We start from the raw sequence: 18,780 nt of genomic DNA on the forward strand, positions 1-18,780 counted from the left end.
CCAATCCTTATCTCGTAGTCCTTTAAAAGTTTGCCAGGTTCATTTCCTTTATATCTTCCTTTCCGAGGCATAGTGTTTGGTTTCTGAACCATTTTTTGTTTTATGGGGCCGGGTTGTTAGCCCTGTGCCCAACCCCCAACCTGGAGGACCAGGTAATTTTCTGTTGGGGTGTTCTTCCCCTAGCCTTTGCCAGTCCCCTGGCTACTGCAAGGCAGCAGTGCTGATTTTGGTCCGCCCTGGCTATGCCAGTACTATATATATCTATATAGCATCCCCCTATCCGCCACCTGGGGAGGCGCCCGGTTGGAGATCAGCAACTCCTAGCCGGGATTCTCACACCTTAGCATGGCCATATCACCTTATATTGTTATATTGTATTATAACATAAGACTATTCAGGAAAGAAATCCCTCAAAAATTTTAACGTACTGCAAACTACAGTAAAAAGTTATGAAACTCGCCTTATTCAGCTCCACAGGAGCCCCATAGATCCGTATCACCGCCACTCTCAAGATGTTCCAGTTTCGATTGCAGTTTCAAATAGATCCAGTGCCAATTAACCTACCTGTGCTAACCATTTTTATAGTTTTTTTTTTTGGCAGAGTGTAAAAGGATATTATTAAAGGATTTTATTTTATGTTGCTCGAACTTTTATTTTATTCGTTGGGATATAAGGTTATCATTACTTTTCATAATATTGAATCATCGCTTTCCGCGAAATCCTCAAATCATTATTTATACTATATGTATGTGTGTGTGTGTGTGTGTGCGTAAATTAATTAATATCTTCCTCCCGGTAATATTTAATGATTTCGCACCGTGCTGACAACGCATAAAACATCTTGCAAAATTATCTCCATAACTAGCATAGTGTGTATACTGCCTTATTATATCAATAGTATTGATCACAGTGTAGGTAAGATATACAAAAAAATATATTGGTATTATTATTTTTCATTTACTCAATTTTCTTGCATTTTAACGGTTTTTTTCTGAAAATGAAAATGGCACTAAATGAAAAGACATATAATTGGTATCCACTTTTTAATATTGTGAATAATGAAGTCTCAATTAAAAATGCTCTCATCCGAAATGTAATACTTCCACTACGCTACTGGCTGTAGACCTAATATAAAAACGACTGTACCTGGTATATATCACCCCCACTCACAACCGGATCAAGAAAGTGTAGGGCGTTACCCCCACACCCCCTATACGCCTTCATGGCATGGTGCTAAGCACAGGGGAACACTTTACTTTTTTGTTACCTGGTATAATCTTTGCACTAACTTCATAACATGACTATGCACGACATAACGTAGTATTACACAAAATATAATACAAATATGACACTTCATATTGTAAATCAGTGGAATATATACTATTTTTCAGTGGCGGTGAATGGGTTCCGAAACTGAGTGGGGGGGGGGGGCTTGGACAGTTTACTTTCCTTGGTACATAAGGTTTAGCATAGTGCAGGAGCAAGTGGCACAAAGGGGGGGGGCAGCTGCCCCCTCGCCCCCTCCTGATCGCCTCCGCTGCTATTATTTTATGAGCTAAGCTCTAGTCATGACAATTTGTCAGGGCAAGTCCTATTAATTTCCATGATTTTGGCCGTTAATTTTCTTCCACCTGTTTGATGGCACTAGTTACTTCCGTATCAGTCGGAAACGTTGTATAGCAACTTCCATATCCGCCTAGTGCTTTCTGCATTCGATTCAGCTTAATGAAGATTCCTATCCTTACATAGACATTATCCTTGGTTCATGCGTGAAGAGATCGTATTGTGACTTTAAATGTGTGCAAATTTTCGTAAATAATGGCTTCAAAGAACGCGTAAGTATAAATTCTGCATTATTTATTTAATTTTAGTAACTTCGGCATGTTCTTACGATAGTTTTAAAACATGAGTGAAATGTAATTGCAATTTACAATTACTGATGGAAGTAATTCAAAATGTTCCGTTATTTAAAAAACAGTTTCGATGGGTCCATGATGATTCTTTAAAGGGTTAATTACACATTTTGGCTTTTCGTTAACCAGATAGCAAACATTTTACAAGAATATGAATCTATCCTGTATGATGGGGGTCGGGTACCCTATTCTACACCCTCGAATTTTGATTTTTTTTTTCTTTCATTATGAAGGTTATGTGATCCTATTTCTGAATAAAAAAACATTGGAGCGCGGAAAGAAGTATTTACGACTCTACAGCCGTTTGAAGTGGCGATTTTGTCGTTTGCAATAGTTCGGACGTATTTTTAACTATGTTCGCCGCGCTTTCTTTTTTCGATGAATTTAGGGGTGAATCGAGTGCTAATGGAACCTAACCTAACAGGCCTAACCTAACCTTGTGTGAATGGTTTGTGGGGCTATCCGTGGCCGTTTGAAGTGGCGATTTTGTCGTTTGCAAAAGTTCGGACGTATTTTTAACTATGTTCGCCGCGCTTCCTTTTTTCGATGAATTTAGGGGTGAATTGAGTGCTAATGGAACCTAACCTAACAGGCCTAACCTAACCTTGTGTGAATGGTTTGTGGGGCTATCCGTGGATGGTTTTTGGGGCTACGAGTGAAAGGTTTCCGGGCGTTATCGCACATTTACCAAGGCATTAAAAATTAGCCGGTGTCACCTGCCCCGAACACTATTTCTGGGTGCCCTATTTCTCACTTTTGTCGCATTGACTCATGAAGAAACAAAAATTAGCCAAATTTAATGCTGAAAGTAAAGCTGAGAAGTTAACTTACCTCTTTTCCCCAAGGCCAGGCATTGCAGGTGGAAGTTGAAACTGAAAGTCGTTAAGTGCAGTCAGTCGTATGCAATAAGTCGTCTTTTTTGTCCTTTTCCACAGAATATTGCCCTACCCCGTCGTTCCATGATAAAAATAAGAAGTCGCAAATTATCCCAGCCCACAAGTCATTCAGAAAACGGCCTACAGTTGCCGAAAAGAAATGTGCACGATGTTCCACAAGATAACGTATTTACACACGCTGAGGATACCGTTCAACAATATGTTGAATGATATTCCTCATCGTGTCTCGTCGCTGTTTTCCATACCTGTCAAACCACATGAACTCATCCAGATATAAGGCATAAGAAGAAGAAGAAAATGTTCAGACCTGCGCCTGTGACATGAATCCAAGATTCGCCATGATCAAATCGCTGCAAAACCGTTTCGACGTTACATAAGGAATGTAAATATTGAAAAACGTAAGTTTTATAGCACGTAGATCTTAAAAAATTACTTTCCGCGCTATTTAGAAACATCGTATGTTATGAAGAACTAATTTTCGTAACGATAATATGTGAAATGTGCGAAAAATCGAGGGTGTAGAAAAGGGTACCCGAGCCCATGATGGTACTATTTCGGAAGAGTACAGTAGAGAGAAAGATGACTGTAATTTGAGTCCTTCATCTAGAAATCAATTGATGGATGAAGAAGAGGCAAAAAATGAGGTTGCATTAAGAGTTATTTTCCTGTTGATACATTTGAAGGTCTGCATCAACATCAGCTAACAAGAAAGCAAAATGCGACAAAGTACAAAGAGAATGCATGAATAATAAATTTTGATGTTGTATACACTAAAGAATAGAAACTTCCAGTTTGTTGCAAAATGATAAAAGTCCAGTTGAAATCTTCGAGTAATTCTCTGACAACGAAGTTTTTGCTCTGATTCGTGACTATAGATATAGACTTATAAATTATAAAAAAGAACCCAATCTGATTGATATCTTATGAATTCAGTCTTCGTTGGTATTTGTCTTCCTAGCGGTTACCCTACTGTACCAAGGCGAAAGATGATTGGGAAACAGGGTCCAAATTGCAATAAAGGAAGCAGACTCGCATGCTATACCTAGAAACACATCGTTAAGTACATCCACGTCTGTGACAACACAAAACTTTAAACGATGACAAATTTACGAAGGTGACATCGTTATGGTTTGAGCTAACTGCGAAGTGGCTTGAACATTTTCATGGTTTAACGTAGCCTGTGTGGAGTGATGAAGTTATGTAGTGGTATTGTGAATGGGACCAAGCAACGCATGCGTGGGAAACCGATACGCTTTGGATATAAGGCATGTTGCATGCGCTCTCGTCTGCAAGCTTTATTGTTTGAAGATGCAAAGACTGATAATATCAACCTACAGCTTCGGTGGTTTTCAGTGGGCATATACTGGTTTGATAAGCTACCGCAAAATGAGAAGTGCTACTTCTTTCGTGATAATGATTTTACACTTTACGTCTCTGCGTTTAGTTGAGGAATTACACTTTAGGGGTCTCACAGGTACAGCAGGAACTATTCATGATCGAAGGTACTTCCCTTGCCACATCGAAAGCTTATTAGTAAGGGATCAAGAGGATGTCTGCTCATGAATCACACTCGTCTGTTATCACAATAACAAAATTGTGATAGGTGCATCCACAGAGCGAAAGTTAATATAAACGCATCGACGTTGACCAGCCTTCGTGTATACAATTCTACAAACTGTACATGGGTGGAAAATAAACTGCCATTTAGACGAGAATGACTCAGAACTGAGGATGAACATCAGTGTTGAGAAATGGTACCGGCAACTTCTTATATTTTTCAATACACCACTAAACAAATTCTGGTTGCTATATCACTGACAGACAATGAAAAGGATTTGTTATATCTCAGACGCTGAATTGGACTAACAAAAATATTCAGCAAGACAAGCCATTAGCAGACCTCTGCAGGGCCAGCGCAAAGGAAATCAGGACGGTCCTGCCAAAATGTAATAAAATAGTTCGTGGTACAAATAAAATGAAAGTGTACAGCTAATGAGGATGGACATGATGGGGACCTTCCTTGCTTGGATCTCGTAATATCAATGTGAATATCAAAATACATTTTTGTTTCAAGCTGCACAAGATCACCACAACATTTCACAGCTATAGAGTGCGCCATCCACACGAGAAAGTCTGACATCACCCCTGGTCATACCTTTTATAATTTTTCATCTCCCAGAAAACTGGCTTATATTGAGCGCTCTCGTAATCTCTTCGCTTTTTCAAGAACGAATTCAAAACAATTTAGTAACTGTTGAGCATAGATAATTGACCTTCGATTTTCGTAACATTACGCAGTAAATCGATAGCCTAATAGCACGAATCGACTGCTAGGCTTTTTATAAAATGATGATAATTTGTCTGTGAATACATCTCCGCACCGAATGCCTTCCGGCTGGGATTTCCTGAAGTAGTGTAGAGACGGGACTGTTTTAATCACCCGATCTCGGTTCCTAAATTTCTGGATTTCTCACGCTCCTCCCACTGAGTGTACGTCGGTTTGATACGTCCTCAACACAGTGCATTGCACCCATGTTTTCCCTCACAAAACGAGGAAGCATGTAAGACAGACCGACAGGGTGGCCTTTGGTTTATCCATCCTAATGTACACCTGGCTACTCTGTGCTACAGATTGTATCGTCTGCTTATTTTAATATTTTCACTTCTTGCCAAGCAGACTTAATTGGCTTTTCGGCAAGTACCCCCTCCCTCCCCTCTATCCTAAAAAAAGACCTGCAGGCTGCAGATAAAATAGCAACCTCAGAGCTGATGTAATTGGTTATACATAACCTTGGCTAAGAAGAAGTGTGATTTCCTGTTCCGCAGAACGAATCGCTACAAGGAGAAAACTGCGCCAGTGCGCCATCTACTTTGTTTTGAGATGATCTAGCGGAACGATGTTCACTTGTTTTGTGTTGTGAAAAGCCATTGACCGTGATAGTAGTGTAACTAATTACTGCAAGATTGCAAATCTTGTTTTCTAGGAAATTTGTCAAGACCAGAGGTTCAATCAGGATTAGGATGTATGATATTGACTGGATTATTCCAAGATTTCAACTTTCACAAACTAGTCGACTATGGCAGCTAGCGAGTTCTATCAGTATAGCTTCCGTAGGATTGTTTAGTAAGGTTTTGATGGGTAAGTAGGCCTGTATAAAACATAAGTAATAGAGAGTAAAAATTCAACTTTATGTTTATAGAAACTTAAAGTGTGTAAATTGAGTACATGTTAGTGTCTTGGTGAATTTGTGCTGGAGGTCATCCACATAAGTATCAAAAGCACATGAATATTTTTATGCAGTGTACAATGTATCTCTTGCTCTTGCTCTTGCAATTAGTGTCTGAACTTAATCTAAATATAGATGTATTACGAAGAGTTACGCATTCAAGTTTGATTAAAATATATGCATCAAAATATGTGAAAAAAGTTCTTATTTTTACCTTGAAAGCGGAAGTGAAAAATTCTCAACAATAAACACACTATACATTATAGTAAATGCCCAGGAGCATTATATAGGAACATATAAGAATGATTATATCATTACCTAGATACTTACTACACCACTTCACTGTTGGGAAGACAACAATTAATTTTGTTAGACATCATTGAATCTGCTTTGATTTCTTGACCTTGTAATGATAAATGGGCTTAACTTCGAATTAGCATTGTTGGATTCTATATTTTTTTTGGGGCCGAAGTTCCGATTGTTTAATTCCGAATTTTTCATGGCCCACAGGCATTTTTTACATGGTTCGATTTCTAATTATGCCTGTTTAACACATATTTCAGGGACTTAGTGATTACTTACTGCATGTTTTGTGGAAAAAATATTTTCCCTTCCCTATAATCCTATAGGGTTCTTTGTTTGCAAGATTCCTTTACTGTCATCTTTGATATGGACTGCGGTAACAGTATGGTATAGTGAAAACACATTTCACTCGTTTATTTCCTAATTATTTACATTTGTACTTACTTGTTATGCATAGCAGAACATTTTTGAACGTGAGATTATGCTTTTTTCACTGAAAAAGCATAATTTTTCACATTACAAGTATTTATTGTTCATTGCTAATTCGCTTTCGTTACACACAATATGGCGGGCAAATCTTGACTCACGTTGTCCATCGTCAGTTGATATGCAGTGTTTCCAAACTTATTAATCGAAAAATGCCGCACAAACTATTCAAAGAAGGTTTTTAAGCGAAAATTGATCCACAAACCATTCACGGAAGGTTTGGTTAGGTTCAGTTAGATTAGGCAAACCTAGAAAATTAATTTGGGGGAAAAAAATGCTCCCACGTCATCTTGTAAAACTACCGTGTGGTTCCTACACTAACAGGGGGTTACATAATCGAATGCATGGAACATTTGATTCACGTAGTCGACTGTAATGGTGGCAAGAGCTATCGTGCATCGGAGATACATTAATGTCGAAAAATACATGATTTATCGGTCGAATAAGTTGAACGAAGGGAGAAAACACTTCCACGAGCTTCCAAAAGTCTACAGAAACTCAGTTCCGTAAGTAGTTTGTCCTGTAAATTTGAAGAAATGTATTTTCACTATACCATACTGTTACCTGGACTGCTGCTGCCATCTACTTCACGTGCGTGAGGTTTGAAAGGTATTTTGCCGATAAATTATTCCATTGTTACCTTAAATGGGTCAGGTTTAGGGCTTAATATTAAAATAGCGTCCCTAAATGCTTTAAACACCTGATCACCTAATATCTGGTCACATGAAATCCCTTTGAACCTCTCATCAAAATTATGCGAAACCTTGTGTCTGAGTTGTTCGAAAACCAGGAAGCTGCTTGCATAAGCTTCATTTCAAATCATAATTTCTCTGGAAAATTATACTTAGGGAAGCTTTTAACTTAGCTAATTAGTTTCTCGAAGCTTCGAGCTTACTCCCACAGTTGTTTCCAGTATGCTAAAGCTTGTAGTCCTGTAAAACTTGTGAAAAATCATTAAATATTTGGAACTGTGGACCTACTCTATTCAAATAACAAAATGGGTACTACTTCTGTTTCTGTTTAGTCAAAACACCTATAACTCAGTAATATCATCCTTTTGAAGATTTCTACTTACTTATTCTGCATTGCGGAATATTCTATAAGGTGTAATTATGAATTTCTCACGAAAATAATTTCAATTTTTCATATTACGAGTAATTATTGTTGTTCGTTTTCTTCGCTTGTGTGAGGCACAATATGGCGCTAGCATTCTGGATCATCGCGCATCGTGCTTGTGTTTTGTCGAGTGATGTTTTCAACCTTCTAAACCAAAAAATGCCTACTTTCGTGTTATTAATTTTCTATTTTTTCCCGGGTAGCCTCACAAACCATTCACGGGAAGAAAATGCCTACTTCCATGTTATTAATTTTCTATTTTTTTCCAGGTAGCCCCACAAACCATTCACGGGAAGGTTAGTTAAGGCAAGCATAGCTAAAATTTGGGGTCACGTCATCATCTTGAAAAAAACACAGGTTGGTTGGAAACAGTGACAGGGGGTTACGTCATCATGCACACGGAACATCCGGTTCATGCATGGAAGCAATGGCAATTGCAATATTTTTATACATAAAAACATGAATTATCACTAAAAAAGATGAAACAATGACGCAAAATACATTCTTGAACTTCAACAATCCCACAGAAAGTGATTTGCATAAGTAGTTTCTTCTGTAAAAATGAAGAAATTCGTTTTGACTAAACGGAAGTGTTACCACAAAATGAATCAATCTGAAATTTATTATTGTTTTTTTAATTGCATTGAAGTTTCAATGTTTGCAAATGCATATAATTTGGACATTTCAGGGAGAAAAATGAGTCAGTGGTCACATCCTACACCCTCGATTTTGCAAGGATGATGATTATTATTTTAAATGAAGATTGTGTGTCGCAAATTCTGAAGAACAAAATATTGGAGCGCGGAAACAAGTATTTACGACTGTACAGTCATTTGAAATTGCGAGGTGGATCTGTACTTCTGGCCATGTTAGTTTCGTAGCACCCGTACTCTACTTGTGGCCATGTTAGTTTCGTTGCACCCGTACCGATGGATATATGTAAAAGTTGGTTTTTCAGGGCTATACCCAAGAAATTTCATAAAAATTGCTGGCTCCAAATTTCCCGCCTATTCCGGGATCCGCCCCTGGGATAATTAACCTACCGCAGTCCCTCTTCGCTTTGCTCTGCTCTGGCTACCTGGCTACAGTCACTTTGGAAGGCATGTTAGGGACTGGGCGGAGCAACCTGCCGAACACTACTTTTACCAAAAAAATTAAACCTCAGAAGGTAACTTACCTCTTTATCCCAAGGCCAGGCACTGAATCCCATTCCAGAAGTCAATCATAAGAAGAAAAAGAAAATGTGCCTGTGACATGAATCCATGAGGGAAGCCCTCAAAAACTGTGTTGACATTACGTATGCAAGGGATTTTAATATTACAAAAACGTAAGTTTCGTAACACTTAGATGCGCTATTATGAAACACCCTTTTCTTAGAAGAAACTTTTATTTTGACGAAAATTTTGAAATGTGACCACGGTGCCAGAAAACTTACATGCATGTGTACCCTGAATGCTTCACAGACAAATGAAATTCATTAAACTGTGCTACATTTTTAAAGTGTCACACATGAAACACATTTTTGTTAAAATGATTTTTATGCAGAAGTTTTTTCATTTGTTAGCAGACACAAATTACTTCATATTTCTAGGAATCCGTTCATTATGGATATTTTAATCCAATCTCATGTCTAGAACTTTACTGGAACGCTGGAATGCCCCATGCAGTGACTCACAGATTGAGTGTACACGAAACTGTATTGCAAAATGAAAGCAACAATTAAGCACAAAATTATATTGTACACAATAATATAAATATTTTACAAGAATAGGATTATGCAAATTTAATTTTAGGGACACAACATAAAACCATGTTATAACTTTATGTATTCATAATGAGATGATATTTTTTCAAAGATATTGGAATTGTTTATATGCCGCGGTGGCTCAGTCGGTAACGCATCGGACTACCATGCTAAAGGTTCCGGGTTCTATCCACGGCACCCACCCAGCGTCGAATGACATGGGTACCTGGGGGAACCCCTGGGGGCTAAAGGCGGTCAGGGGTGTGATGCTGATCACATCACTCCCACTCACAACCATATCAAGTTAGTGTGAGGGTTATCCCCACACCCCCTATACATCTTCATGGCGTGGTGCTAAGCACAGGCCACCACTTTACTTCTTTTTTTTTTCCCATATGCGACCACCTTAAATGGCATCCGAGGGATGCAATTGTAACCCAACAGCATGGCTTCGTAGGCAGGTGATCAACGGTTACAAACTTAGCTGTAATAACACAGGATATTGTTAATAGCTTTAATACCAGACAACAAATTATTGTTATTTACACAGATATGAGCAAAGCATTTGACAAGCTAAATAACATAATTCTTACACAAAGATTACGTTCAGTGGGGGTATTGGGGCAGCTATTAGAACTGTTAACTTGTTATATATCAAACTGCACACAAACTGTTGTATTGACCGGTTTTTCATCTTATGAAAGGGAGGTGTCATCTGGAGTGCCCCAAGGTTCCAAATTAGGCCTGTGCTTGTTCTTATTATTTGTGATGTGCCTCCAAAATACAAAAAGCTAAGGTACGCAGATGTCATAAAGTTGTACCAGATTAGGTTAGTAGACAACTGCATAGAGGTGCAAGACGATTTGAATAATTCTTTTAGTAATAAGAAAAGAGTTGTTTCTTACGCCTACAAAATAAACAATAAAATAGTTCAATGAACAAGCAATGTATTAGCTTTAGGCATTACTTTTACATCTGACTTAACATCCAATTGTTATTATTGAAACGATCATAAAGAGAAGTCTGATACTTGTAGCGGTAACATTATCATATGAGGGAAATTGATTCCTTCAAATTTACAGGAGAAAGTACTTACGGAAATAATTTTCTTTAGAGTTGTGGAAGTTCCTGAATGTAGATTTGATCCATTTTAATGTGAATGTGTGTTGTTTTCTGCGAAAATCTCTGTCCGACACGCTGTTTCTGCTCCCGCCATTTGCTTTCTGCACGAGAGTGCAATGTTCCGTGTGTTAAGATGATGCAACCCCATAGCCAGTGTTTCAGCCTCGCCGTGTTTTCACTAGAACATGACGTGTCTAGTATTTTTCATTTTTTTTTTTTAACTATGCTTGCCTAACCTAACCTTACGGAAAATGGTTTTTGGGGCTAACGTCAATGGTTTGTGGGGCTAACGTCAATGGTTTGTGGGGCTAACGTCAATGGTTTGTGAGGCTAACCCTAATGGTTTGCGACGTATTAGCATAATTTCAAATCCGGGCACGAAAGTATATATTTTCCGGTGAACGAGGTTGCAACACTGCATAAATCGACAAAACACTCTCAGAATGCTCCCTAAACCAGTATGCTATCACGGCCATAATATGTTACAGATTCGAAACAACAAGTAACAGTAAGTACTCGTAAATAGAAGAAATAGACATTTTCTTAGTGAGAAATGCATTAGTTCACCTTAAGAAATGTTCCGCATTCCAAAATATTACGTTAGCAATGTAAAGAAGTCCGAAATATATGATTCGTAGGTGTTTCCCTCATACGATAATAGTACCCTTGTAATTTTTATCAGGAGAAACTTTTTGCATAACTTTTCAGTCTTAACAGTAAGCAGAATATACATCACACTAATTTGCCCGATGTTAGAATATTGTAGTTCAATCTGGAATCCTCAACATAGGACTTGGGAGGATGCAGTGGAAAAGGTACAAGTGCAAATGGTGAAATGGTTGTGTTTTAAAAGCAATATTGAATATCATAATATAAATTTTGTAACTTTATATAGCCATTTTAGTCTTAATGCCTTGAAAAGACAGAGGAGTTTTTAATGATCTAATATTTTATGATATTAACAAGATTTGCTATATTCTGAGCTGTTAACACCTTTTACAGTTAGGAACAGAACACCTTTTTACATGCCATTCTCAAGGTTAAACGTACACGATTGATTGATTGAGTTGGTGTTAAGTCCACTTCGTGCACAGTAAGGCTAATCAGAACTGGACCTACAGTTTAAAGTGGGATCCGAACCACTATGTGCCTCCACTGGGGATCGAACCTGGGACCACTTGACTTAAATGTACACGAAAACTCTCCAATAGTAAGAGTTCAGGAATCGTTTAATGAGTTATTTCTAGTGCATGATTTGGACATATTTTTCAATTCATATAATGTTATTAGGCACAGAATTCTGTAAAACTTTATATTTTATTGGTTTTGACTGTAAATTAGTGTTAACTGTACTTATATGGCTGCGGTGGCTCAGTCGGTAACGCGTCTGAGTACCATGCTCAAGGTCCCGGGTTCGATCCCCGGCCGGTTCAAATCCGGGAACTTTTCTAACGTTGGAAGCGGCCCCGGCGCCCACCCAGCGTCGAATAAAATGGGTACCTGGGGGAAACCCTGGGGGGTAAAGGCGGTCAGGGGTGTGATGCTGATCACATCACCCCCAATCACGACCGGATCAAGAAAGTGTGGGGCGTTACCCCCACACCCCCTATACGCCTTCATGGCGTGGTGCTATGCACAGGGGAGAACTTTTAACTGTACTTATAATATGTTGTTACACTATCATAAATTTTAACATTATTTTATTATTATGTATTAACATGAGCATTATTGTTAACATTTGTGTGTATTATGAACATAACCTTTTTGTATATTATGTTCAACATAAATGGGATTTCGGTCCTGTGATGGGCTAATAAATGAAATGAAATGAATGTGACACAAGGTTGAAAGTTAAGTGGAAAACAAATACTCCCATACATTTTAAAACAAATAATGAAATATATTATTCAAAGTTCTACCTTTGTATAGTACCTTTCGGTACACATGCGTGGTTCATTATGGTTTGTGCTTAACGTTTCGTCAGCGTGGTAACAGAATGAAATTTCCATACAGGAATGCCAGTTTGTTATTTCCTTCATAAAAAGCAATTAATATTGAAAAACTGGCAGTGAAAAGAAGTGAAAGTAGTTACTTCTGTAGAATTGTCAAACAGAAAATAATAGTTAGTTGAACAAAACATTTTTACTCTGAAAGTAATAATAATAATAACCCATTGATATGTTCAAGCTTCTATTATTAAATTTGTTACTATGTCGTTGTATTATTCTTATTATTAATAACTCAGTAATACTCAGCGGTAAACGATGAGACTCGGCGAAGTACACAGACTCCTCTCAGGTACGGGGATAGTGTTAGGCAAAGACAATATTCACAGCACAGAGGAATAAAACCACGTTATTGCAGTAGATATAATGAAAGGTTTTATTCTTTATTTATTGTGATTATAATGCAAACAGGCTTAGTACGAAGGTGAGGATTTTGCATTGACGATGAGTTGACTCAACTAAAATGCATAAACTCAATGCGTGGGTAAAAATTTACTATTCCCCGGACACCTGTAACTTCTTTGTTTCGTCAATTTTTGACATTCGTACTTACTTATCTGCTTCGCGGAACATTCTTTAAAGTGTATTAACGTTTTTTTCATGAAAGTAATGTCAATTTTTCACATTACGAGTATCACACAGTATGGCACATACACCTTCCTAGATAATCACGCGTCGTGCTTGTGTTTTGTCGATTTTCATTCGTTACGCAGTTTTTCAACCTTCGGAACCTAAGAAATACCTGTGAACAAAGCTGATGTAATGTAATTTTTTTTCGCATTGTTTTACATGGGGCTATCCATGAATGGTTTGTAGAGCTTCACGTTGTTTTACGAACAAAATTTTAACTATGCTTGCCTAACCTTGCCGGAAATGGTTCGTGGGGTTATCCGTCAATGGTTTGTGGGCTATCCGTCAATGGTTTGTGGGGCTTCACTCTGTTTTACGAACAAAATTTTAACTATGCTTGCCTAACCTAACCTTGCTGGAAATGGTTCGTGGGGCTATCCGCCAATGGTTTGTGGGGCTTCGCATGTCATGGGGTTATCTGTGAATGGTTCGTGGGGTTATCCATCAATGGTTTGTGGGGCTCCCGGTATGAATTTTACCACACATCCACGACACGTCATGTTTCTATTTTTGGTTGGAAACTCAGATGGTTGAAACACTCCATCCCAATGAACATCAACAAAACACAAGCACGACACATGATGATGTATGAAGGTGTACGCGCCAAAGGCTATTGTCCGTCGGAGAATTAATTTTCAACAAAAAACACCGTAAGTAGTTTCTTCTGTAAAATTGAAGAAATCTGTCCGGGGAATAGTAAATTAGTACCGCCAATTTTTGCTCTTTAGACGTTTATCACAAATTAATCCTTAGGCTAGCTTTATTTCTTAACGTAGAATGGTTGCAGTATTGTACATTGCATCAATGCATGACCATCAGCATACCTATGGTCACAAAGGCTTAGCTTGCACCCCAAACTACCATACCAAGATGTATGCACAACATCGAGGAGTTCTTTTTAATTTTAAAATCCTCGACGATCCATGGCGAATGTGTGTTATTTCTTACGCGATATCCTTGCTTTTATACTATTTTCGAGAACACAGATTCAAGTACAGATGAATCACTCACTAGCTACAAAATGATGCTATCAACAAAACTGACATCTGTACATGTTTAGAAATACAAATTCACATAGTGCACTCTCGCAAATCTAAAGATACATTAAACTACTCATAATAGAGCATAAAATACAATAAATATTAAACACAAGACATACATTACAACTTTGCTCAAAACAAATATATTAGTGACATATTTTAAAGTTGTGACGTCACATAAAAATATGGATTATATCACCATGGTGCAACAGACCCTGAGGACCAGGGCCTACGTACCGACTACCGGCCTCACTCCCACCTGCTGAGTGATGAATCAAAATCATGAACATTTTGTCAAACATTTCGCCATTGAAACCAGGCAAAAGAAAAACAAACAAAAACTGGATATGGGCTCTGCGTATATTGTATGCCTCACGCCCCACACTGTCTAGGACTGCCCCTGGTTACATAGTAATCCTGCTACTGACCACCATTTCGTAATAAAGAGTCAAAAGTTATTTGAATGGGCATTGGAAGTGTGGTGGTTGAAAATTGAATTTTTACTATAAAGGAGCTTATTCTTGACATGGAAGCTACTCTGAGATAGCTGAACAAATTAAATTAAAATATTTTTTGAAAAAGTGGCATATCCAATGCAGGTATAGTGGAATTGTAATTATCATGATACAACCCCCTTATGAGAGCTAAAAGAATCAATCCATATAAATATATTTCAATACTGACATTGTTTTATTTGAAAGCATGTTTCTCTGCTATTTTCCAACTGATCTATGCACACCCTACATCAAGTTAACAATGCTTTAACTACTATCTATAAAACATTGAATAGTTTGTCGGTTATTCCTAAAAGTGGATTGATTTCTTTAAGAAAATTACTGAATTAAATCACCTTGACACCTTCTTCAATAGTCTGTGCCTCATCTCCGTGATAATGTGGCTCAGTCGCGAAATATTGTTTAATATACTGTCTTGTACCTCTCATAAAGATGGGAGCTGCATTCTTGCATTACAATCATTTCAGTCTCTTTCGTGGAAATCCTCCAATATTATGATAGCAATTCCCCAAATCTGATCCCCTCCATACATCCACAGCCATATGCAAATGCATTCACATTTTCATTGTATTATTCCATGATTAGAAATGTTAAAATGTTAATTACTCGTGCATGAATTGTTGCATTACTGGCGAAGTATATTAGATCATAAAGGAAAGCAATACATAGGCATTATTTCTCTAGACATCAGTAAAGCATTCAACAGTGTTCAACCAAATTTAATGATACAGAAATTACATGAGCAATTCAATTTCTCTTCCGCTGCATGCAACTGGATCGAAAGTTATTTATGCAATAGAAATATAGATACAAAAGTAGGCAACTCGATGTCAAACAGTTTAAATTTATTTCTCGGTGTACCACAGGGATATATTCTAGGTCCTAAACTGTTTAACATGTTTGTGAATCTCATTGCAGACAGGAAATTTAATTTTGAATTATATTTGTAAACAGATGACTGTCTCCTGTACTGCGCATCAAGCAAATTAGAAAAAATAATTGCAAATATTGAGAAAAAACATTAATACTATCCAGTGAAAACAATAACAATATACTAATTAACAACAATAAAATAGGTATTTCCAATATAAAACCATGCGAATCTCTAAAATAAGAGAAGAATTTATCCTTTTCACGTGTGAAAAAAATGTGTGCATGTGCAGCACCTAGAATCAAGCAGTTTCAATTTGTCTGCAAATTTGTACACCTTGCTCACAAATTAGCATTCTACAAAGCATTTATTAGGCCGTTACTTGAATACTCTTCCTCTGTACTTTATGGGATTAATAGAAATAACACCACAAAACTAGAGAAAATGCAAAATTGGGCTATTCGTAGCATAAAAAAATAAGGTGCACACAACCTCACGTGCAGGCAGAGAAGAGCTCCAATTACCCACACTGGAATCCAGGCAAAAATATGTATTTCTACTAAAAATTCACCAGGCAATTAACACCCACCACCACTTATTAAAGGACACAGTAATGATATCTAGTAACATACATTATTCCAATCTGCGATCAAATAACACCAACAGTATCTGAGTACCAAAATGTAACAAGGCAAGATACGGATCAAAATCCCTGTCATCTCTGGCAAGTAAAGCATGGAATCAATCAACTGCCTGTAAATTGCAGAAAGGAGAGAAATTTTGCCAAATTTAATTGACAGATTAGGACATCAATCTATGAATACTGACACCATGCCTCATCTACCTCATTGCCTCCTTCATATAACACAGCTGCAAAAATGTTTATTTTATTCTATTTCTTATATTTTTTCAATTATATAAATTTATAATATTACATTTTTGTATACTTATAAACAAATAGCATAACTGTATATTAATTCATGTGGGGCAAAAAGCTATTTTTGCATTTACAGAATCAATGTAAAGGAAATTGAAAGCTTAATTGTAACCCTACTTTAATAATAATTAATAATAATAAATATCTTATTTGTGATGCATATTTAATTGCTTTTACAAGTTCTACTACTTTGGCCCTGTATATGTTTTTGAATCCCACTATAAAATTGCTAGAACCTAGTGTATCCGATTCATATTCTTTGCCTAACAAATTATTTTAAGATTTTTTTCTCAGCAATAACAAAATACAGCTGGATACTGCCAGAAAAAAATATCACACTGTGTGTATGTATGCATGTATGCACGCTTATTCCAAGGCAAATTGGAAAATCTTTTCAGCTAAGTCATATGTTCCAGACAGTCCGAGCCAAGGCCAAGTTGCAACTACACTCACTAAAGGAAAAATAGCTTCACTTCGTTATTTTTATTTTTTTTGGCATTTCATCCTTGCATTTTCAGCTGTTTTATTGACCTGATGATTTATTTTCCTAACTGTTAAATAACATACTATATCTCTTCAATATACAGTAAAACCTCGGTAATCCAGACTAATGGGGGAGGGGATAAGTTGACCAGTTTAACAAAAGTCCGGATTAACTGAAATAACCTAAAAGAGCAGTAGAAAGTGCATTAAAACTCCATTTATAGCAACAAAACACGTTTATTATGGTGTATTTAAAGGGCTTAGGTACAGTACAAAGTCTGCGGGAAACAGAATTTCATCAGTGGTTGACTACTTTTTCTTTGTGAAGTTCTCTTGTTGACATTTACAACCTTACATTCTGCTTTTTTTTGTCTTTTGCCTGTCTGGATTAACGAAGTTTAACTGTATATTTATTATTTAAGCCATGGTTAAGTGTATGGAGCACCTTGTAAAATTGAGAACAAAATTAAAGTAAATAATGCTTGTGGAACGTACATTACAAAACAATTTTGCAAGTATATAAACTGATCGAAGGTTCTACAATATGTCAATTTGTGATTATAGTACGTAAATACACGGATGAATACCAACTGTAGCCATCCCTGGTCTACCTAAGTGGTTCCAACCTTCGACACGTGCTACGAATGTGATTTTGACAATATGTGGCGTCAATTTCATTAAACCAAGCATATACAATTGCTTCCATGAGTTCATGTTTTGGCTTGTAGGTCTGGTTATCTAGTCTTTTGCACATAATAGCCCATAAGTTCTCTGTGGGGTTCATGTCTATAGAGTTAGGTGGCTACTAATGTCTTTGTATATTCATATCTGGGAACCATTATTCATCAGTTATCCACAGTGATAGCTCACATTGTCATCCAAAATAAAATAATGCAAATTTTGCCCAAGAGAGTGATCTTGTACTGTTTGTAGAGCTTTCCAGTTCAAGATTTTCAGATATTCATCAGTGTTAACAGTACTTGTACAGATATGCATCCTGCTCACACCCATATCATAACACTGCCACAACACTTTTGATTCTCTGAAATGCAAGAATTTTGAAGATCTCAATGAGCTCTCATTCCCTAGAAAGTTAAATCGTGTTTAGTCTGAAAATATCACATGCTCCAAGTCTATACCATTCCATAAACCTTAACGTCTGATAATTTCATGTCTAGCTTTCTTATGTGCTTCAGTTATTTCGGGATTTTTACATGTAACTTTTTAAGAAACACCCTGTTCCTTTAGTTGGGACATTACACTAGTATGGCTAAGGATAACTCCTACCTCGTTTTGAAGTCTAATTGCAATTTGGTGAAAACTCATTCCTCTGTTCTTTGTTGCCATATTCTTTATCTTTACAATCCACTTGAGATGTCTTTTTTATGTACCACAGTGGCTTCTCTGTGATGATTTTTCAAGTTGTTCTTGCTTTTCAGGCAACGGATAACTGTGTAGATTTATGCACATGAAGTTGTCGCCCAATTTAGG

General features: G+C 37.1%; 1 protein-coding gene across 1 annotated transcript in view; it reads left to right on the forward strand.

Moving 5' to 3' along the window:
- The first annotated feature begins 1,783 nt into the window (after window positions 1-1,783).
- Taz (tafazzin, phospholipid-lysophospholipid transacylase) overlaps window positions 1,784-18,780 on the forward strand; it is a 59,894-nt gene continuing 42,897 nt past the window's right edge. The window contains exons 1-2 of the mRNA XM_083122777.1: window positions 1,784-1,835; window positions 5,794-5,948. Of these exons, the coding sequence (XP_082978903.1) occupies window positions 1,819-1,835; window positions 5,794-5,948 (172 nt within the window). The 5' untranslated portion in view covers window positions 1,784-1,818. The remainder of the gene's footprint in view (window positions 1,836-5,793; window positions 5,949-18,780) is intronic.

The sequence above is a fragment of the Lepisma saccharinum genome, chromosome 5, assembly GCF_977018435.1.
Source record: "Lepisma saccharinum chromosome 5, izLepSacc3.1, whole genome shotgun sequence".
NCBI lineage: Eukaryota > Metazoa > Arthropoda > Insecta > Zygentoma > Lepismatidae > Lepisma > Lepisma saccharinum.